The following is a 22901-nucleotide window of genomic DNA, read 5'->3' on the forward strand; positions in this document are numbered from 1 at the left end:
TGCATAAATCTTACAAACCAAAAAGTTTTGTTGCTCAGTTAAATTTTTTATAAATTTTAAACATAAAAGTGTGGGTCAATTATTATTCAACCCCTAGGTTTAATATTTTGTGCAATAACCTTTGTTTGCAATTACAGCTAATAATCGTCTTTTATAAGACCTGATCAGGCCGGCACAGGTCTCTGGAGTTATCTTGACCCACTCCTCCATGCAGATCTTCTCCAAGTTATCTAGGTTCTTTGGGTGTCTCATGTGGACTTTAATCTTGAGCTCCTTCCACAAGTTTTCAATTGGGTTAAGGTCAGGAGACTGACTAGGCCACTGCAACACCTTAATTTTTTGCCTCTTGAACCAGGCCTTTGTTTTCTTGGCTGTGTGCTTTGGGTCGTTGTCTTGTTGGAAGATGAAATGACGACCCATCTTAAGATTGTTGATGGAGGAGCGGAGGTTGTTGGCCAAAATCTCCAGGTAGGCCGTGCTATCCATCTTCCCATGGATGCGGACCAGATGGCCAGGCCCCTTGGCTGAGAAACAGCCCTACAGCATGATGCTGCCACCACCATGCTTGACTGTAGGGATGGTATTCTTGGGGTCGTATGCAGTGCCATCCAGTCTCCAAACGTCACAAGTGTGGTTGGCACCAAAGATCTCGATCTTGGTCTCATCAGACCAGAGAACCTTGAACCAGTCAGTCTCAGAGTCCTCCAAGTGATCATGAGAAAACTGTAGACGAGCCTTGACATGACGCTTTGAAAGTAAAGGTACCTTACGGGCTCGTCTGGAACGGAGACCATTGCAGTGGAGTACGTTACTTATGGTATTGACTGAAACCAATGTCCCCACTGCCATGAGATCTTCCCGGAGCTCCTTCCTTGTTGTCCTTGGGTTAGCCTTGACTCTTCGGACAAGCCTGGCCTCGGCACGGGAGGAAACTTTTAAAGGCTGTCCAGGCCGTGGAAGGCTAACAGTAGTTCCATAAGGCTACGTTCACACTAGCGTTGTGCGCCGCTGCGTCGGCGACGCAACGCACGCAAAAACGCTGCGTTTTGCAACGCATGCGTCGTTTTTTGCCGAAATTTGGACGCAAGAAAAATGCAACTTGTTGCGTTTTCTTGGTCCGACGCTAGCGGCAAAAAAGACGCATGCGTCGCACAACGCAACAAAAAAAAAAACGCATGCGTCCCCCATGTTAAATATAGGGGCGCATGACGCATGCGTCGCCGGTCGCAAACACGATGCAAAACGGGAAACGCTAGTGTGAACGTTACCTAAGCCTTCCACTTCCGGATGATGCTCCCAACAGTGGAGACAGGTAGGCCCAACTCCTTGGAAAGGGTTTTGTACCCCTTGCCAGCCTTGTGACCCTCCACGATCTTGTCTCTGATGGCCTTGGAATGCTCCTTTGTCTTTCCCATGTTGACCATGTATGAGTGCTGTTCACAAGTTTGGGGAGGGTCTTAAATAGTCAGAAAAGGCTGGAAAAAGAGATAATTAATCCAAACAAGTGAAGCTCATTGTTCTTTGTGCCTGAACTATTTCTTAATACTTTAGGGGAACCAAACAGAATTCTGGTGGGTTGAGGGGTTGAATAATAAATGACCCTCTGAAAAGACTTTTCACAATTTAAAAAAAAATAAACAAATAACATTCTTTTTTGCTGCAGTGCATTTCACACTTCCAGGCTGATCTACCGTCCAAATGTCACAATGCCAAGTTAATTCCAAATGTGTAAACCTGCTAAATCTGCAGGGGGTTGAATACTACTTGTAGGCACGGTAGCAGTTTGTCCGTATAGGCGACACGTGTCTTGCAGTAATCCATTGTGTCAGTGCCGAGAAATCAAGAGTTCAAGCCACATGCAAATCACTCTGCAAATGCACTGGGGGCGTGTCACTACTCGGTGCACTGATACGCCCCAAATGCATTTCCAGACCAATTTGCATATGGTTTCAATCCTGGATTTCTCAGTTTCAGTAATAAATTATTCATTATTTTATACAAATTATATGGAACAATGCTGAACCAAAACACATTTTTCAGGGTCCGGCAGCTTGTTCACCATTCCCTCTTAGGAATAAGCCAATTCAGGCACCAAATATAGAAGAATGGCTCCAGCTACATGATCCCAAAAGACTGAGAACAAAATATCCTCGATATGTAAACCCAGCGAAACGCAGAATAGGAACACTTGTCCCTAGGAACGAAGGAAGCTGCTGTTTTCTTGGGAATGTTCACACTGAGTTGTATGGGTTTTTTTTGTTTGTTTTTTGAGGCGAAAGCAAACCTGGCTTTCAAGAGAAATTCACGTCCATAATCCCAAGTATTTTTTAGATGAGATTTTCAGATCTGATTCTGTTTCTAAAGTCTTTTTTTTTCTTTCAGCTTTTTGTCCTGACTACATTGAGCGGATTCACAAGGAATCTGCATCAGACAAGTCCCCTGTCCCTAGAGGTGACGTTTTCAAAACCTTCCAGGAAAAAAAAAAAAAACTTGCTGTCTGAGCATCAACGTAAATTTCCCATTGAGAGTGGAGCCAAGGAGTAGATCATTTAGGTTTTGATGAGAATTTTGAAGCTGAATCGGATTCAAAATCCTTTCTAAATCTTAGCCAGACTTAGGAATATTTATGCTGTGGTTTTTTTTTTTTTTGTTTAATTTTTCTGGATGGAAATGGAAAATCCACATTGCTATTCACATGCAATTTTCTGAAATCTGCAACAAACTTCAGGCAAAAGGCTGCAAAAAAAAGATCTGGTTGGATCTTGAAACCTTGGCAAAAACAAGATAGAAATCTATGTCCAGAATCTCTTTAAAAAAAAATAACGATGGATTTTTCTGCCTCAAAAAAAGAAATTAAGCTGGAAAAAGTCCAATTGAGTTTTTGGAGAATTGCTTGTTGCGGTCGTGTGGGTGTCACAACGTGGCGCCATTCACCTCTACAGCGCTGTGATGTAGCAGCGGCACCGGCTGACGCCGTATTGCCTCACCGTAAAATCAACTATGATCTCCATTTTGATAGGTGAGGACTTGAGGATCGGTAGAAGTCTGACCACTGGGACCCTCATCAATAATGATTAGGAGGATCCTTAGTCCTCTGGTTTAATGAACAGTTGGTCAATCACGTGCATTGTCGCTCCATCTGACGGACATTGCTGGGCCACCATCACAAGCAGGACATTGGGGGGACCCTTGGTATTTTGATCTGTCTATAACCTCTAAGGTCAGACCCCAGTGATCACACTTTGTATGACCCCCTTAAAATGCGCCAATCTATGCTTAAAACTCTGTATGTTAATACACACGTGTGAATGTCCGGGCATGCTGAGAGTTGTAGTTTCTCAACAGCCGAGAAGTCACAAGTCCCCGGAGCTGGAGAACACGCCCAGTACCTGCTGTCCATCCACAAGTCCCAGCTTCTCGCCCAGCTGTCTGTTGAGCTCCACCATGGTGCTGTCTGTAACTCTGCTGCGATTCTCCATCCAACCCAGATAGACCGGCTGCTCCTCCCATGTCACCTCTACAGCGCCGCCCTGGAGGAAAGATGACAGCGAGCAGTCAGAGTTCTGTGCTACACCATGTACTGACATTTTTTTTTTGTTAAAACTGAACACAGGGAGGTATAAAAACAAAAAGCGCACCAATATAGACGGCTTACAAGGGACGATCCTACCAACAGATTCCTCTTAAAATTTATCAGGATTTGGACCCTCGTGCCCCCCCTGGCATGTGCACAATTGGTTAGGGTATGTTCACACAACGCTGCACACATTGAATTCTTGGTGCAGAAATTTGTGCATTTCTTGGCAGAAAAAAAAAAAAAAACCACATCTTTAATTTGTTTTCTTACTTCCGTTTTTCTTACATATTTTCCCCCACTTAGTAGTTTGGGTGAAATCTGCAGCAGAGCCCCTGTAAGGCTTTGTTCACATGTTGCATTTTTCTTTGCAGGCAAAACCTGCAGTCTTGGCAGTAAAGAAGCTGCTTCCACCAAACAGGTTTTTCGGGTACATTTCTCTTGCGCAGGCTGATACACTTTACTGACTGTTGTTGCTGAGTTTTCTGCACCACAAAAGCAGCAGGAACCGATATCGGAGTTTTTTTGCTCCGTTTTCGCACTTAATCATTTCTATGGATGAAAAAAAAGCTAAAAGATTTAAAGCGCTGCAATTTTCAAAAATGCAACATTTACCAAATTCTGTCAGGGGGTAAAAAAACAAGGCTATGTGCACACGTTGCAGATTTCACTGTAGCATTTTCTGTGCAGATTCTGCATTTCTTGGCAGAAAACGCAGGTCAGAATCTGCGCCTTTTTTTGGTATGTGCGCACGTTGCAGATTTTTGTGCGGATTTCTAACTTTTTTTTTTTTCACCCCTCCAGATTTCTATCATGGGATAGGTGCAGAAACACAGCAGATCTGGAAAAATAATTGACATGGTCTTTTTTTTAATCAGCATTTTTTATTTTTGCCATTGATTTACATTGTACTGCGTTTCTGCGCGGAATAAAACTCTGCAGATCTGCAACGTGTGCACACGGCCTTAGTGTGTGCAGGAGGTTCCTGATGTCTCGTAGCTTTTGCCGGTTCTGTGAAACGCAACTTTTAGATTGCATTAAAATAAAACAGCAAAAAAAAAAAAAAAAAACACAAAATGTGAAGATAGCCCAAGAATTGACGTGCTGCAGATTCAACCTGCAAGTCACAAATGCGCAGGAGGCCTCAGGATTCTCATTCACTTTGCCAATGACAGGTTTTGTGACAAATCTGCACAGGAAAAAAAAACCACAAGGTGTGCACGCGGCCTAAAGACCCCGGAGGTCGGCTTCGACCGTATCCTAGGAGTAGGACATCACTTGCACAAATGAAAATATCCCTTTACCGGGATCGTTCAGTACAGAACCTTCCCTTTAATTGAAAGAACGAGTGCACTAATATGACCACAGACAAAACTCGCCCCCGTCCTGCGCCGTTCACTGCCCGATCGTAGACGCTCCGCACGAGGCGCTGCAGCAGCCTCCCCTCCCCCAGCGCCACAATTACTCATTAACGTCGCTCTTTTCTCGGCTTCTCCTGGATCAAAGGTTTTATTCTAGGGGACGGTGACGCCGCAGATCGCACGTACTCGCGGGGCCACGACTAAAAGCGATAATATTCTGCAGAAAAAGAAAAGGACATTTTTGTCTGGCACAGAATAAAATATTTAAAGGGGAACACACCAAAAAAAAAAAGATGATGGAGGTCAAAGGGCGTGCGCAGAGCAATCTGAGCCGTACCAAAGGGCTCCAGGCTCCCTGACTTCTAGAAATCAATGGTGGTGTCAGATCTCACTCAAGCTGCTGTAGAACCACAACTCCCAGCATGCCCTGGCAGCAGCATGATGGGAGATGTAGTTCTACAACAGGGACGATCAGAAGCACCTGCATGCGCAGTGAGGACACACTGTGGCCCCCTATATATGAGCTGGAGAGAAGGGGCCCCCAGTCACTGAGTGCACCGCCCGCAGGAGGTCGGCAGGGGACGCTCTCACCTGTTCCAGGCGCAGCTGTGCGCTGAGCTCGGGTGTCAGGCGCAGGAACGCGTCCTTAGCGCCGGTGAGCGTCACGGTGACAGCCGCAGCCCCCGATATCCCCCCTCCCAGCATTCCCCACGGCGGCTCAGATCACAACATCATTCTCCACAGCGCCGGGGACACACCGCTGCTGGACCTCAGCATTCCACCACTGACAGGGGGGCGACTAATCACAAGCGTCATTCAAAAGTTCCTATATGAAGAATTAAACTTCGTCAGTAATAACGACTAGATTATTATACTTTAACAAAAATGCACAAAGGATATCGTATAGGTGTGCATAATATTAATGTTTAAATTTAGAAAAAAATTGTAGATCCCCCCCCTTCAGTATTCTGCATGATGGTTTCTTCCGACCAATCAGATTTGTAGTTGGCGTTTCCGGGTACCGTGCAGACACGTGATTTGTAGAGCGTGCCAAGTGTCGTAAAGAATAGTGTCGCCACTTGTACAACAAGGCGATATAAGGGCGGCCATCATTCCGAAGACCAAGAGCTTTATAAATCAAGCCGTAGGCTTCAAGAAAATGGTTCCTGCACAGGCAGACGGAGCAGTGATCGAAGGAGGTCAGTGATAGGAGTGAAAGCGGCCTGGACTCTGGAGGGTTTGATTTAGGAGAAAGAAAGAAGAACATGACGGATCCCCGTTTGCAGATAGAAGTTCATCCGCACCACGAACAGCGAAAGATCTGCGCCTCCCGAGCGAAGTACCGAGATGGACGGAATCCGAGAGCAGTCAAAGTGGGTGGGGTCATTATATAACGCTAAATGTGTACAGATTATTGTGGGATTAGAAACACCTGCATACAGAATAGCGAGGACCTGGTACTTGTAGTCCTACAACACATGGAAGATGGTGATACAGAGGCAGTAATAATAGTGAGTGCAGCTCTGGGGTATAATACAAGATGTAACTCCGGATCAGTAATGTAATGTATGTACACAGTGACTGCACCAGCAGAATAGTGAGCGCAGCTCTGGGGTATAATACAGGATGTAACTCAGGATCAGTAATGTAATGTATGTACACAGTGACTGCACCAGCAGAATAGTGAGTGCAGCTCTGGGGTATAATACAGGATGTAACTCAGGATCAGTAATGTAATGTATGTACACAGTGACTGCACCAGCAGAATAGTGAGTGCAGCTCTGGGGTATAATACAGGATGTAACTCAGGATCAGTAATGTAATGTATGTACACAGTGACTGCACCAGCAGAATAGTGAGTGCAGCTCTGGGGTATAATACAGGATGTAACTCAGGATCAGTAATGTAATGTATGTACACAGTGAAAGCACCAGCAGAATAGTGAGTGCAGCTCTGGGGTATAATACAGGATGTAACTCAGGATCAGTAATGTAATGTATGTACACAGTGACTGCACCAGCAGAATAGTGAGTGCAGCTCTGGGGTATAATACAGGATGTAACTCAGGATCAGTAATGTAATGTATGTACACAGTGAAAGCACCAGCAGAATAGTGAGTGCAGCTCTGGGGTATAATACAGGATGTAACTCAGGATCAGTAATGTATGTACACAGTGACTGCACCAGCAGAATAGTGAGTGCAGCTCTGGGGTATAATACAGGATGTAGCTCAGGATCAGTAATGTAATGTATGTACACAGTGACTGCACCAGCAGAATAGTGAGTGCAGCTCTGGGGTATAATACAGGATGTAACTCAGGATCAGTAATGTAATGTATGTACACAGTGACTGCACCAGCAGAATAGTGAGTGCAGCTCTGGGGTATAATACAGGATGTAACTCAGGATCAGTAATGTAATGTATGTACACAGTGACTGCACCAGCAGAATAGTGAGTGCAGCTCTGGGGTATAATACAGGATGTAACTCAGGATCAGTAATGTATGTACACAGTGACTGCACCAGCAGAATAGTGAGTGCAGCTCTGGGGTATAATACAGGATGTAACTCAGGATCAGTAATGTATGTACACAGTGACTGCACCAGCAGAATAGTGAGTGCAGCTCTGGGGTATAATACAGGATGTAGCTCAGGATCAGTAATGTAATGTATGTACACAGTGACTGCACCAGCAGAATAGTGAGTGCAGCTCTGGGGTATAATACAGGATGTAACTCCGGATCAGTAATGTAATGTATGTACACAGTGACTGCACCAGCAGAATAGTGAGTGCAGCTCTGGAGTATAGTACAGGATGTAACTCAGGATCAGTAATGTAATGTAAGTACACAGTGAAAGCACCAGCAGAATAGTGAGTGCAGCTCTGGGGTATAATACAGGATGTAACTCAGGATCAGTAATGTATGTACACAGTGACTGCACCAGCAGAATAGTGAGTGCAGCTCTGGGGTATAATACAGGATGTAGCTCAGGATCAGTAATGTAATGTATGTACACAGTGACTGCACCAGCAGAATAGTGAGTGCAGCTCTGGGGTATAATACAGGATGTAACTCCGGATCAGTAATGTAATGTATGTACACAGTGACTGCACCAGCAGAATAGTGAGTGCAGCTCTGGAGTATAGTACAGGATGTAACTCAGGATCAGTAATGTAATGTAAGTACACAGTGACTGCACCAGCAGAATAGTGAGTGCAGCTCTGGAGTATAATACAGGATGTAACTCAGGATCAGTAATGTAATGTATGTACACAGTGACTGCACCAGCAGAATAGTGAGTGCAGCTCTGGGGTATAATACAGGATGTAACTCGGGATCAGTAATGTATGTACACAGTGACTGCACCAGCAGAATAGTGAGTGCAACTCTGGAGTATAATACAGGATGTAACTCAGGATCAGTAATGTAATGTATGTACACAGTGACTGCACCAGCAGAATAGTGAGTGCAGCTCTGGGGTATAATACAGGATGTAACTCAGGATCAGTAATGTATGTACACAGTGACTGCACCAGCAGAATAGTGAGTGCAGCTCTGGGGTATAATACAGGATGTAACTCAGGATCAGTAATGTAATGTATGTACACAGTGACTGCACCAGCAGAATAGTGAGTGCAGCTCTGGGGTATAATACAGGATGTAACTCAGGATCAGTAATGTATGTACACAGTGACTGCACCAGCAGAATAGTGAGTGCAGCTCTGGGGTATAATACAGGATGTAACTCAGGATCAGTAATGTAATGTATGTACACAGTGACTGCACCAGCAGAATAGTGAGTGCAGCTCTGGGGTATAATACAGGATGTAACTCAGGATCAGTAATGTATGTACACAGTGACTGCACCAGCAGAATAGTGAGTACTACTCTGGGGTATAATACAGGAGGTAACTCAGGATCAGTAATGTAATGTATGTACACAGTGACTGCACCAGCAGAATAGTGAGTGCAGCTCTGGGGTATAATACAGGATGTAACTCCGGATCAGTAATGTAATGTATGTACACAGTGACTGCACCAGCAGAATAGTGAGTGCAGCTCTGGGGTATAATACAGGGTGTAACTCAGGATCAGTAATGTATGTACACAGTGACTGCACCAGCAGAATAGTGAGTGCAGCTCTGGAGTACAATACAGGATGTAACTCAGGATTAGTAATGTAATGTATGTACACAGTGACTGCACCAGCAGAATAGTGAGTGCAGCTCTGGAGTATAATACAGGATGTAACTCAGGATTAGTAATGTAATGTATGTACACCGTGACTGCACCAGCAGAATAGTGAGTGCAGCTCTGGAGTATAATACAGGATGTAACTCAGGATCAGTAATGTATGTACACAGTGACAGCACCAGCAGAATAGTGAGCGCAGCTCTGGAGTATAATACAGGATGTAACTCTGGATCAGTAATGTAATGTATGTACACAGTGACTGCACCAGCAGAATAGTGAGTGCAGCTCTGGAGTATAATACAGGATGTAACTCAGGATCAGTAATGTAATGTATGTACACAGTGACTGCACCAGCAGAATAGTGAGTGCAGCTCTGGAGTATAATACAGGATGTAACTCAGGATCAGTAATGTAATGTATGTACACAGTGACTACACCAGCAGAATAGTGAGCACAGCTCTGGAGTATAATACAGGATGTAACTCTGGATCAGTAATGTAATGTATGTACACAGTGACTGCACCAGCAGAATAGTGAGTGCAGCTCTGGGGTATAATACAGGATGTAACTCAGGATCAGTAATGTATGTACACAGTGACCGCACCAGCAGAATAGTGAGTGCAGCTCTGGAGTATAATACAGGATGTAACTCAGGATCAGTAATGTAATGTGTGTACACAGTGACTGCACCAGCAGAATAGTGAGTGCAGCTCTGGGGTATAATACAGGATGTAACTCAGGATCAGTAATGTAATGTATGTACACAGTGACTGCACCAGCAGAATAGTGAGTGCAGCTCTGGAGTATAATACAGGATGTAACTCAGGATCAGTAATGTAATGTATGTACACAGTGACTGCACCAGCAGAATAGTGAGTGCAGCTCTGGGGTATAATACAGGATGTAACTCAGGATCAGTAATGTAATGTATGTACACAGTGACTGCACCAGCAGAATAGTGAGTGCAGCTCTGGGGTATAATACAGGATGTAACTCAGGATCAGTAATGTAATGTATATACACAGTGACTGCACCAGCAGAATAGCGAGTGCAGCTCTGGGGTATAATACAGGATGTAACTCAGGATCAGTAATGTAATGTATGTACACAGTGACTGCACCAGCAGAATAGTGAGTGCAGCTCTTTGGTATAATACAGGATGTAACTCAGGATCAGTAATGTAATGTATGTACACAGTGACTGCACCAGCAGAATAGTGAGTGCAGCTCTATCATACATATCATTACATAGATGGGGCCTCTTGGGTGGGTTTCTCTAGTGCTCGGCTGTATTCCTCACCTTTCTCTGTCCTCTCACCTGTAGGTTTACACGATTAATCTGGAGTCTCGGTATTTGCTGGTGCAGGGGGTCCCGGCCATCGGTGTTATGAAGGAACTGGTTGAGCAGTTTGCACTTTTTGGAGCAGTAGAAGAATACAATCCGCTGGATGAATACCCGGCCGAGCAGTTCACAGAGGTCTACCTCATTAAGTTCCAGCGGTTACAGAGCGCACGGTGAGACTCGGGCTGCGGCTTCCTTCTGTATCAGGATCTTTCCCTTTATACCTCCCCTTTCTAGTAGAGACCCCCTAATGTTACTGGAGAGGAGAGGCTACAGCAGGCATGGGACCTCCTCTGGTCTTAGTACTGGGTGGTGACAAGGCCATGGGGGGCTGGTGACTTATTGAGACTGTAATTGTGCTGCGTCTGAATAATAATAATAATAATAATAATCTTTATTTTTATATAGCGCTAACATATTCCGCAGCGCTTTACAAGTTGCACACATTATCATCACTGTCCCCGTTGGGGCTCACATTCTAAACTCCCTATCAGTATGTCTTTGGAATGTGGGAGGAAACCGGAGTACCCGGAGGAAACCCACGCAAACACGGAGAGAACATACAAACTCTTTGCAGATGTTGTCCTTGGTGGGGTTTGAACCCAGGACCCCAGCGCTGCAAGGCTGTAGTGCTAACCACTGCGCCACCATAGCAGGGACACATCATCTACATATCTGACCCAAAGGTCGATGAATGTATCGACCTTTGGGTCAGATATGTAGATGATGTGTCCCTGCTATGGAAGGGTCCGGTGGAGAGGAACCAGAAGTTTTTTGGGTCCCTAAATACCAATAACATTGGACTCAATTGAAATCCATGAAAAAAAACTCGTTCCTGGATCTTTTGATAACTAAAACAGAGGCTGGGACGTTACAATCTACCATGTTTTGTAAACCAACTGCTAGTAATTCATTTCTAAATTGGAACAGCCGCCATCCAGATTCCCTAAGACCCAATTGTTCTGATAAAAGGGACTTCATCAACAATCAAGGGATCTAAGACAAAGGTTCCTTGAGAGGGGGCACCCCGATTCTTTGGTAAGAGAAGCAGCTTCCCAACACTCTCGGGTCCAAAACTGAAGTTCATGCACCTAATATCAACATTTGATAATGGGGCAGTAGTGATGAATGAGCGTGCTCGCATAAGGTGTTATCTGAGCATGCTCGGTGCTGTGTTTGAGTTCCCACGACTGCGTGTCTCACGGCTGTTAGGCGGCCAATCTCTACATTCGTTGCGGTTGTTGAACAGCTAAGAGACATGCAGCCGCGGGGACTCGAACATAATATTCGAGCACGCCGAAGACCGTGTTAGCACCGAGCATGCTCATATAACACCTTATCCCAGCACTTTCACTCATTGCTAATCCCTACCCCTTGTGTTGATTGCCTAAAATATCCATTCATATATCTGTCATACTGATGACATTGTTGATATTTTATCATATAGTCCTATCACCATTGAGAGCATAAGTGTCCAGAGACACATGACGCATTGCAGGCGGGACAGGAAATACTCTGGCGCATCTATCCTATGATACCGCGGGGTCACGGTTGTGTTAGATGCAGCAGACTGTTGCTCTGCATTTGGAGCAGAAGGTCTCTGCGTTTGGCATTACAGACGCCTCCTTAATCCTTCAGATTCTTGGACCCAGCGGCAACCTCCCTCCGGCTCTAGTTGACACACCTGGACCTGGGTGTTTATAAATCCCCAGTCTGCTACAGAGAGTTGCCGATGATATTCACATTTTTCCTTTGTGAAGGCTTGGAGCTATAGCAGTCTGCTAAATTCCTCTCTGGAGCTGTTTTGTGTTACCTCTCACCGAGTCTGCAGAAGCTAAGTTCATTCCCCTTGTCTGTCCACCTTTTTGTCTTTAGTTTACAGTGGGCACTGACAAGTGCTCATCCCACCCCCTCCCTATCCAGGGCTTCGCTCTAGGGAGATACAGGCTTCCTGCTTGACGATTGATGAGGAACCAATATAGGGACGGTAGGGTGTTACTAGATCCACCTGGGGGTCTCCACTCACCCCTTCGTGTTGCACTTAGTCTTTCCCACACTGTGCGTGACACGTGATGTCATCTCCGGAGACTCCTGATGTGCCGGAGGGGGAACAGGAATTACAGCGGGGCATCCGTTGGGCTATTGTTTATTTGGGCATCATGTCTTAGGAGGCGTAATGACACCAACGGGCTGGACAGGAAGTCCCCTCTCTCGCACGTGGAACGCCGGGGAGATGTTAATCAAAGGAATATTATTTATACCCACAGGTATGTGCCCACCCTTTCTTCCAATTTTTGGGCTTGGCTTCACTGTGCACGGTCACCTGAGAGGTGTATCTGCCACTGCAGCACCTCTTTTTTTCTATTTATTACCCCATTTGTGTGTTGGACCTCTGAGTCCTGATATTTTCAAGTACACCCCCCTGATGAGGCCTCTATATTGAGGCAGAAAGGGGGATGGGCCCCTCTTTTTTTTTTTGGGGGGGGGGGGAGGGGGGGGGGCCGTTGTAAATAGATAACATTTAGGCACTGCTCTTGTAAAGGCAGGAGACACAGGGCCCACCAGGGAGGGTAGGAACATTACATCTATCCTGGCTCTGACCACCTGTCTCCGTGCTGAGGATCCTGTTTGGAGCCATTGGAAGCTTCTTGGGTGAGATCGTGATGTATTATGATCTCCGGCACCCGGAGCACTTTACCATTATTGTTTCTATGTAACCTTATCAGCTATTTTTCACTGCATTTATTAAACATTATGTTTTATATTCTTTGCTGCATATATCCGTTATTAAAGGAGCACAATCAATCAGACCGACCAGACTGGATGGAGATTTGGCTGTTTACAGTCCGTCACCTACTTCTTCCTTTCTTCCACCAGTGCAGCTTATATGGGAAATCTGACCGTGCAACATGGACCTTGTTCTCAAGATAGGCGGGCGTACCATGGGTGGGACCACTACTATCATAGATCTATGGTAGATGTAAGATGGGAACATCCCTTTAATTCTATGGTTTCTCTCTTTAGAGTTGCAAAACGGAAATTAGATGAAAACAGTTTCTTCGGAGGAATTCTTCATGTCTGCTACGCCCCAGAGTTTGAGAGCGTTCAAGAGACCAGAGAAAAACTTCAAGATAGAAGACGATATGTGGCGCGAGCAACAGATGATAGAGGTCAGTTATATCCGGTCAAATTGGTGATATATTCCAGGTACATAGGGGCAGTATTATAGTAGTTATATTCTTGTATATAGGGGCAGTATTATAGTAGTTATATTCTTGTACCTAGGGGCAGTATTATAGTAGTTATATTCTTGTACCTAGGGGCAGTATTATAGTAGTTATATTCCTGTACATAGGGAGCAGTATTATAGTAGTTATATTCTTGTATATAGGGGCAGTATTATAGTAGTTATATTCCTGTACATAGCGGCAGTATTATAGTAGTTATATTCTTGTACATAGGAGCAGTATTATAGTAGTTATATTCTTGTACATAGGGACAGTATTATAGTAGTTATATTCTTGTATATAGGGGCAGTATTATAGTAGTTATATTCCTGTACATAGCGGCAGTATTATAGTAGTTATATTCTTGTACATAGGGGCAGTATTATAGTAGTTATATTCTTGTATATAGGGACAGTATTATAGTAGTTATATTCTTGTACATAGGGACAGTATTATAGTAGTTATATTCTTGTACATAGGGACAGTATTATAGTAGTTATATTCTTGTATATAGGGGCAGTATTATAGTAGTTATATTCCTGTACATAGGGGTCAGTATTATAGTAGTTATATTCTTGTACATAGGGACAGTATTATAGTAGTTATATTCCTGTACATAGGGGCAGTATTATAGTAGTTATATTCTTGTATATAGGGGCAGTATTATAGTAGTTATATTCTTGTACATAGGAGCAGTATTATAGTAGTTATATTCTTGTATATAGGGGCAGTATTATAGTAGTTATATTCTTGTACATAGGAGCAGTATTATAGTAGTTATATTCTTGTATATAGGGGACAGTATTATAGTAGTTATAGTCTTGTACATAGGAGGCAGTATTATAGTAGTTACATTCTTGGACATAGGGGCGGTATTACAGTAGTTGTGTTCTTGTACATAGGGGCAGTATTGCATATTTCTATGAATGTCAAACTGTTTACCATGTTACCTGTACACTGCACTGTTCATCTTTAGACCCTAACATCCATATATTATTCCTCAAGGCTATGAAGGTAAAGAAAGAAGAAAAGACATGTCAGAGAAATCTGGTTCGGTGTCTGCATCTGCGGAGTCCAAATTTGCGGCCACCTCCATGTGGGGTCCCGCTCCTCAGCCTGATGATTTTTCACCCCTGCAGCCATATGTGACTCCTGAACCTCACCAGGAATACAGTTCGCCTTCAGTCTCTGAGACCTTGCCTTCCGGGGGCACCGTCCGTCCCCCACCCTGCAACAGACTACAGGAGACGAGCAATCCAGCGCAGGTGCTTGTGCGGAGCAGCGCTGCCCGGTTTATGCCGAGGACCGCCCAGCTTCAGGAGCGACAGAGGAGGCGGGAGGCCAGTTTAGCGCTTTCTCTATCTCTTTCTGATTCCCCAGAGGTTGTAATCGGACCGAAACTTCCTGAGCTGCCAAAGTTAGACCTGGAGGATGATTCCCTAAACGCCTCGGCCAAACTAATAAGCGAAAAACTAAAAGAGGTGCGTATACAGGCGATCCTGGAAGCTCCATAGATGCGGTCTTATTTATTTATTCACTTACATAGCGTATACTGAAAACGTGAGCAGCCATATTTAATATTGTTCTTCTATGCCGAGATATAAAGGCACAAGGTTATTGGCCCCGAGCCTGAGGCTGCACTACTGAAACAATGCGATTGTGGCCCACGTTTGATTTCCACCTGCAACTAGTTTTCTGATTGCACTTTTTTTGCCCCTCTTCTTACAATATCCAGAACTTTGTTTTTCATTCGACAGGTGTACCAGGGCATGTTTTTTTGTAGTTGTAGTTTTGAATGACGCCATTAATTTTACTATATAATATAGAGGGGAAAAAAAAATTCCCATTGAGTTGAAATGGTGAAAAAAATTATTACTTTTTTTACATTTACTTTTTACTACATTAAATTTACAGTAAAACTGTCTTGGATTGTCCAGGTCATTACAGCGATAACATTTTTTTTCTTATAGTTTTTTTCTTCCTATTTCAGTGGTTAAAAAGGTCAAAATTCTCAACTCAGTAAAACAATAAAAAAAAAAAAATTTTTATATTTTTTACCATTTGAGACCCATACCTTTTAGAATTTACGCCATCTATGGAGCTGTGCGAGGCGCATTCTTTGCGAGAAGAGCTGACTATTTTTATTGAAATACTTTGATGCACATGCGACATTTTGATCACCTTTCATTGTATTTTTGCTTGAGACACTCAGAAAAATCGCAACTCTGGCTTTTCAATTATTTTTTTTCTTAAGGGTGTTGATTGGTACAAATATTTGAGGAGGGTGAATTGGTTTTCTTTTTAGATTTATTTTTTTTATAGGGAAAAGGAAAGCAATGTAACTTATTAAAAAAAAAAAAATCTTTTTTATTTTTTCTAGGGGATTTGATACCGCGATCATTTAATCGCTTGTGCTTTTTACTGCAGTGCTAGGGTATTGGAGTTGGTAAGTGAAATTAGCGATCTCCTATAAAGTACAACCGAATAGTATAAAGATGGCAGAGATGGGGGCTTTCGGCAGACCACATGGCCATGTTCTCGTTGCAGTGGGAGCTGGTGTGCATCATCATTATGTAAATGCCACTGTCAGAGATGGACAGCAGTATTTAAGTGGTTAAACAGCAGAGATCTGAGCTAACTCTGATCCCTGCTATTGCAAAGCGATTGATGGGTAAGACGTCATTGCCCTTTGGACTTTATCGGATGGTTCTTCTTTTGGCCTCCACTAGGGGGAGCTGACCGCATACTGTTTTATTATTGAATCCAATGTAGAAGTTGTGTGCTCCCCCTACTGGTGGCTGCAGGCGGACAGGATTATGTCATTTTCCATCATGGCTAGATGTGGTGCTCTGGTATCAATCACATGTACGGGGCTGACTGTAAAAGCCGAGCAGGCCTCCTCAAGCTGGTAATCGTGCTATGGGGTCCTCGTGCTATGGGGTCCTCGTGCTATGGGGTACTCGTGCTATGGGGTCCTCGTGCTATGAGACATTCATCACTTCTGTGCACAGGAAACAGTTTTTCGGCAATAATTTGATTAATTTTTTTTCTATTCATCCTGTTTTCTTTAGGTTTCTGAATGTTCTACAGTAACTAAACCAGAAGCCACATCGGGTGACAACACATCTGCACCTCCAGTAAAACAGAGAAGAAGAATATGAAAAAGTATGAGCTTTGTTTGCTCAGTCCCCAGCTTTGTGAATGCAGCAGAGAATAAATTATTTTTTATTATAAATAGAGAATATATTACTGGTGTTGTTGTCAAAGTTTATTTTAGCAGAGCAGGGTCCGTCACTAGTGAGGGGCCATTGAGAGGACCACAGATCCCAGCATAGACCTCCTCACATAGGGTATACAGTGCTTTGGCATCACTGTTGCTGACTGGCACAGAGACCACCCAACACGTTAACTTCCCAGTTAATCTATGTTCACACTTTGCGTTTTTGCTGCGTTTTTTTTTCAGCAGCAAAACCTGTTCTTTGGCAGTTAAAAAAAAAAACTTGCTGCAAAAAAAAAAAAATCAGGTTTTGCTTGCTTTTTGTTGTGTTTTTGTCATGCTACATTTGTCTTTTGAGCATGCTGAAAGTTTACTGCCAAAAAAAACTGATTCTACTTCATGAGGTTTTGGCACAAAAAAAATGTGGACAAAAAAACCCAAAAACAAACTGTGTCCTTGAGATCAGAGAAATCTCAGGCCTATCTGGTAATGCAAAATGTAGCTAAAAAAAACCGCACCAAAAACGCATGTGTGTGAACATACCATTATTCTTGCAGACGATCCACATCCCTCTCCTGTGATGTTCTTGCCTACAGGTCCCCCGGCTCGGCAAATGCTTGACTTTCAAACGCCATGATGCTCTGCAAGAAGAAAAATAGAAGAATGACTGGAAGCCGGCGGCTGCAGGGAGAAATAAAGTTCATCTTCTCCCAGGTGCCGCATGTTCAGTACAGAGGACGGGCACCTTCAGTTATTAACCTGCAGAATAACCCTATAAGGCCGGGATCACACATACGCGAGATACGGCCGAATCTCGTGGGTGAAAACCCCGCTCTGGCGCCGGCACTCCGGAGTGGAGCGTGCAGCTCCATGTATTGCTGTGCGGCTGCACGCTCTGCTCCGGAGTGCCGGTGCCAGAGCTGGGTTTTCACCTGCCAGACTCGGCCGTATCTCGCGTATGTGTGATCCTGGCCTAATAGAGCTTTCCAACCGCATGGATTCCCTTTAAGCTTTTAAAGACTGAGCCACCCGCTTTCACAGTGGGTGGTGGGACAGTGGGGGCTGCTCGGACGCCATAGAGAGGGGCCTCTGTACATCCACGGAGTTCAGTCCTCGGGTGGACAGGGCCAGTTGTCCGGCATTAGGCCTGGCTGGGAAAGAGGGTACATGGAGGCGACACTCCATGTGCTCGTCCGTTGAAGGTGTGGGGAGATCGGTGCCCTTGAAGGGACCCGTCGCCCCTAAGAATCAGCTCAGGCATGGCACGTCGCAGGAGAGGATACGGAGAGGCGACGCTCGCCTGTTGATGGTTCGGGGAGGTCGGAACCTTGAAAGGATCCGTCGCCCGTTCGTTGTAAAATCAAAAATGTAAAAGGTAAAAAAAAATAAAAAATTTTAGGGTCTGAAAAGCAGACCTGTCCGTGTGCCTCCTACGAACACTAAGCAAGAACTGGTTAGCTGAGAGCCAGCAGGAGGGTGTATACTGCAGGGGAGGAGCTGAGAGCCAGCAGGAGGGTGTATACTGCAGGAGAGGAGCCGAGAGCCAGCAGGAGGGTGTATACTGCAGGGGAGGAGCCGAGAGCCAGCAGGAGGGTGTATACTGCAGGAGAGGAGCCGAGAGCCAGCAGGAGGGTGTATACTGCAGGAGAGGAGCCGAGAGCCAGCAGGAGGGTGTATACTGCAGGGGAGGAGCCGAGAGCCAGCAGGAGGGTGTATACTGCAGGGGAGGAGCCGAGAGCCAGCAGGAGGGTGTATACCTCAGGGGAGGAGCCGAGAGCCAGCAGGAGGGTGTATACTGCGGGGGAGGAGCTGAGAGCCAGCAGGAGAGTATACTGCGGGGGAGGAGCCGAGAGCCAGCAGGAGGGTGTATACTGCGGGGGAGGAGCCGAGAGCCAGCAGGAGGGTGTATACTGCGGGGGAGGAGCCGAGAGCCAGCAGGAGGGTGTATACTGCAGGGGAGGAGCCGAGAGCCAGCAGGAGGGTGTATACCTCAGGGGAGGAGCCGAGAGCCAGCAGGAGGGTGTATACTGCGGGGGAGGAGCCGAGAGCCAGCAGGAGGGTGTATACTGCAGGGGAGGAGCTGAGAGCCAGCAGGAGGGTGTATACCGCAGGGGAGGAGCCGAGAGCCAGCAGGAGGGTGTATACCGCAGGGGAGGAGCCGAGAGCCAGCAGGAGGGTGTATACCGCAGGGGAGGAGCCGAGAGCCAGCAGGAGGGTGTATACCGCAGGGTAGGAGCCGAGAGCCAGCAGGAGGGTGTATACCGCGGGGGAGGAGCCGAGAGCCAGCAGGAGGGTGTATACCGCGGGGGAGGAGCCGAGAGCCAGCAGGAGGGTGTATACCGCGGGGGAGGAGCCGAGAGCCAGCAGGAGAGTGTATACCGCGGGGGAGGAGCCGAGAGCCAGCAGGAGGGTGTATACTGCGGGGGAGGAGCCGAGAGCCAGCAGGAGGGTGTATACTGCGGGGGAGGAGCCGAGAGCCAGCAGGAGGGTGTATACTGCAGGGGAGGAGCCGAGAGCCAGCAGGAGGGTGTATACTGCAGGGGAGGAGCCGAGAGCCAGCAGGAGGGTGTATACTGCAGGGGAGGAGCCGAGAGCCAGCAGGAGGGTGTATACTGCAGGGGAGGAGCCGAGAGCCAGCAGGAAAGTGTATACTGCAGGGGAGTAGCCGAGAGCCAGCAGGAGGGTGTATACTGCAGGGGAGGAGCCGAGAGCCAGCAGGAGGGTGTATACTGCAGGGGAGGAGCCGAGAGCCAGCAGGAGGGTGTATACTGCGGGCGAGGAGCCGAGAGCCAGCAGGAGGGTGTATACTGCGGGGGAGGAGCCGAGAGCCAGCAGGAAGGTGTATACTGCGGGGGAGGAGCCGAGAGCCAGCAGGAAGGTGTATACTGCAGGGGAGGAGCCGAGAGCCAGCAGGAGGGTGTATACTGCAGGCGAGGAGCCGAGAGCCAGCAGGAGGGTGTATACTGCGGGGGAGGAGCCGAGAGCCAGCAGGAAGGTGTATACTGCGGGGGAGGAGCTGAGAGCCAGCAGGAGGGTGTATACTGCAGGGGAGGAGCTGTGTTATGATCAGATGACCTTGGAGCAGCATGAAAACTTTCACTGGAGTAGGTGGTAACTATACTGACCGCAAACCCTGATCTTAACACCGCAACTAGAAGTAGCCGTGGGGTGTGCCTAACAAAACCTAGACACCTCGACACAGCCGGAGAACTAAATATCCCTAAAGATGGAAATAGGAATACTATCTTGCCTCAGAGCAGAACCCCAAACGATAGGCAGCCCCCCACAAATAATGACTGTGAGTAGTAGAGGAAAAGACAAACTCAGGCAGAGAACAGGATTTAGCAAAAGAGGCCACTTCTAGCTAAATAGGAAAGGATAGGACAGGACACTAAGCGGTCAGCATTAAAATCCTTCCAAAATATCCACAGCAGAAAATACAAAAATAAACTCCACCACCTAACTAAAGGTGTGGAGCGTATATCTGCAACTCCAGAGAATCCAACCAGACTGAGAAAACACTGACACAGTCTAAGCTGGACAATAGAAAAACAAACGAACAGCACTGAAAATAAGCACACTGCAAGTGTGCCACAGGAAAAGAAACAGACACTTATCTTTGCTGAAATGGCAGCTAAGCAGGAGAGGCCAGGAGAGATCCAACACTTCCCAAGAAACATTGACAACTGGCCAGGAGTAAAGAGTCCAGCAAACCTAAATACCCCAGTCAGAAATGCAATCAGCAGATACACCTGTGCAAGACTGCAGCCCAGGGACAACTGCATTACCATTTACAACCACCGGAGGGAGCCCAAAAGCAGAATTCACAACAGAGCTGAGAGCCAGCAGGAAGGTGTATACTGCAGGGGAGGAGCCGAGAGACAGCAGGAGGGTGTATACTGCAAGGGAGGAGCTGAGAGCCAGCAGGAAGGTGTATACTGCAGGGGAGGAGCTGAGAGCCAGCAGGAGGGTGTATTCTGCAGGGGAGGAGCTGAGAGCCAGCAGGAGGGTGTACACTGCAGGGGAGGAGCTGAGAGCCAGCAGGAGGGTGTATACTGCAGAGGAGCTGAGAGCCGGCAGGAGGGTGTATACTGCAGGGGAGGAGCTGAGAGCCGGCAGGAGGGTGTATACTGCAGGGGAGGAGCTGAGAGCCAGCAGGAGGGCGTATACTGCAGGGGAGGAGCCGAGAGCCAGCAGGAGGGCGTATACTGCAGGGGAGGAGCTGAGAGCCAGCAGGAGGGCGTATACTGCAGGGGAGGAGCTGAGAGCCAGCAGGAGGGCGTATACTGCAGGGGAGGAGCTGAGAGCCAGCAGGAGGGCGTATACTGCAGGGGAGGAGCTGAGAGCCAGCAGGAGGGTGTATACTGCAGGGGAGGAGAGAACTTTCTTTGTATCACTTAGTGTCGCCTCCTAGTGGCAGCAGCAGCATACACCACGGCCTGTGTCCCCCAATGAGGCGAAGGAGAAAGCAGCTATTCCAGAGTTTCAAATTTAATTTTTTATTTATTAATTATGTGTTCAATAGATTTACATTTTGATTGCTGTTTTATGGTTGCGTCAATACTGAATATGAAAATCATATAATATTTTACATTTATGGATAAGGAAAAGGGGATGAATAGACTTTTTCAGATTTTTTGTTCATTTTTAACTTTTGTTTTAAACTATTTTGTTTTACTTTTCATTTTAATTTTCAGTCTCTTCCTCCCTCCTGGGACTTTGAGCCCATGGCCTCTTTTACTTTACACTACGATATTTTACTATTGCAGTAAATGGTAAAGATCACTTCCCCTTAAGAAGCCGTCCGGCTGCACCAAGATGGCGATGATGGGTCCTTTATCATTTCCTCTTTACCAGCTCAGTGTCTCTACATCAGATACCATCGTCGTTAACGACCCCCAGTGTTCTGATGAGACATTTGGCGACTTTTCTCACCTTACTGTCTGGCAAACAAGGACCAAATGCCTCCAGTAAAAGGTTTTCCTCTCTGACGGCTTTCTCAAAATCTGAATACGATAGCTTGCTGTCATGGTCGTAATCCTGTGAAAGCAGAATACATGTGTCATGTCTTATGTACCTACATACACTGTCTATAGGCGTATGTTCAGACGTGCAGGTACTGGACCAGTGCAGCTGTGGATCATCGGTTTCCTCCACAACAGAGGGCCGGGACATGACCCTCACAATCGTAGGATCAGAAGGGCAAGGATCACGTTGTGTGATGGTAATAACGCTTATAATGTGACTGATGGATGGTTCCTCAATGGCAGACCCTACATAATACTGTAGGCTTTAACCCCCAGTTGTGGAGGCAAATATTAGGGTCACACAGTGAACACCTCAAGTGGATCCAGCAGGAAGTAGTATCATTCTGTCCTATTCTCCATCCCTCCTGAATCCACTTCTGCATTAGGCTGTAAAAAAGATAACTCTATCCTCCCCTCTGCCTTAAAAAAGTATATATATGTGTATATATATATATATATATATATATATATATATATATATACACATATATATATATATGTATATATACACACATATACATATATATACACATATATATATACACATATATATATATATATACATATATATATATACTAGCTATTGAACCCGTTCTACGCCCGGGTGGCGAGCATTTATATTGGTATATGGTCTCCATCCTGGTATGTGCTGCTCCATCCTGCGCCCCCATCCTGTCATGTGCTGCTCCCATCCTGCGCCTCCATTCTGTCATTTGCTGCGCCCGTTCTGTCATTTGCTGCTCCCATCCTGCGTCCCCGTTCTGTCATTTGCTGCTGCCATCCTGCGCCCGTTCTGTCATGTGCTGCTGCCATCCTGCGCCCGTTCTGTCATGTGCTGCTGCCATCCTGCGCCCGTTCTGTCATGTGCTGCTGCCATCCTGCGCCCGTTCTGTCATGTGCTGCTGCCATCCTGCGCCCGTTCTGTCATGTGCTGCTGCCATCCTGCGCCCGTTCTGTC

The 22901-nt window shown here is 46.0% G+C and overlaps 3 protein-coding genes across 8 annotated transcripts in view; 1 reads left to right on the forward strand and 2 right to left on the reverse strand.

Annotated features, from left to right (window-relative positions):
- PEX1 (peroxisomal biogenesis factor 1) overlaps positions 1-5718 on the reverse strand; it is a 58964-nt gene extending 53246 nt beyond the window's left edge. For both annotated transcript variants that reach the window (XM_069729402.1, XM_069729401.1), the window contains exons 1-2: positions 5527-5718; positions 3390-3530 (exon numbers count right to left, since the gene is read on the reverse strand). In XM_069729402.1, the coding sequence (XP_069585503.1) occupies positions 3390-3530; positions 5527-5640 (255 nt within the window). In that variant the 5' untranslated portion in view covers positions 5641-5718. The remainder of the gene's footprint in view (positions 1-3389; positions 3531-5526) is intronic.
- A 342-nt stretch (positions 5719-6060) lies between these two features.
- On the forward strand, positions 6061-16941 carry RBM48 (RNA binding motif protein 48). Of its 5 annotated transcripts, none has more exons than XR_011313941.1 (6): positions 6061-6308; positions 10455-10645; positions 13497-13642; positions 14705-15180; positions 16080-16145; positions 16771-16941. XR_011313941.1 is itself a non-coding variant. In XM_069729414.1 (5 exons), exons 1-5 carry the CDS (start codon positions 6201-6203, stop codon positions 16858-16860), a joined length of 1011 nt encoding a protein of 336 aa, XP_069585515.1. In that variant the 5' UTR covers positions 6062-6200; the 3' UTR covers positions 16861-16941. The 5 variants fall into 5 exon arrangements, 3 of the variants coding, with proteins under 3 accessions (XP_069585515.1, XP_069585516.1, XP_069585514.1); XR_011313940.1 differs by having other exon boundaries at positions 6282-6446; XM_069729414.1 differs by lacking the exon at positions 16080-16145 and having other exon boundaries at positions 6062-6308.
- A 13-nt stretch (positions 16942-16954) lies between these two features.
- The window catches only part of CLXN (calaxin), a 27133-nt gene continuing 21186 nt past the window's right edge, over positions 16955-22901 (reverse strand). The window contains 2 exon segments of the mRNA XM_069729421.1: positions 16955-17557; positions 21852-21956. Coding sequence (XP_069585522.1) covers positions 17507-17557; positions 21852-21956 — 156 coding nt within the window. The 3' untranslated portion in view covers positions 16955-17506.

This window comes from Ranitomeya imitator, chromosome 6, assembly GCF_032444005.1.
Source record: "Ranitomeya imitator isolate aRanImi1 chromosome 6, aRanImi1.pri, whole genome shotgun sequence".
Classification (NCBI taxonomy): Eukaryota; Metazoa; Chordata; class Amphibia; order Anura; family Dendrobatidae; genus Ranitomeya; species Ranitomeya imitator.

Excerpts from the sequence above, each read along its gene's own strand:
- RBM48 (XM_069729413.1), top strand. The coding sequence starts at position 6,336 with ATGTGTACAGATTATTGTGGGATTAGAAACACCTGCATACAGAATAGC. Across the intron at positions 13,643-14,704 it reads GCGAGCAACAGATGATAGAG|GCTATGAAGGTAAAGAAAGA; the intron begins GTCAGTTATATC and ends TTATTCCTCAAG. Across the intron at positions 15,181-16,770 it reads TAAGCGAAAAACTAAAAGAG|GTTTCTGAATGTTCTACAGT; the intron begins GTGCGTATACAG and ends TGTTTTCTTTAG.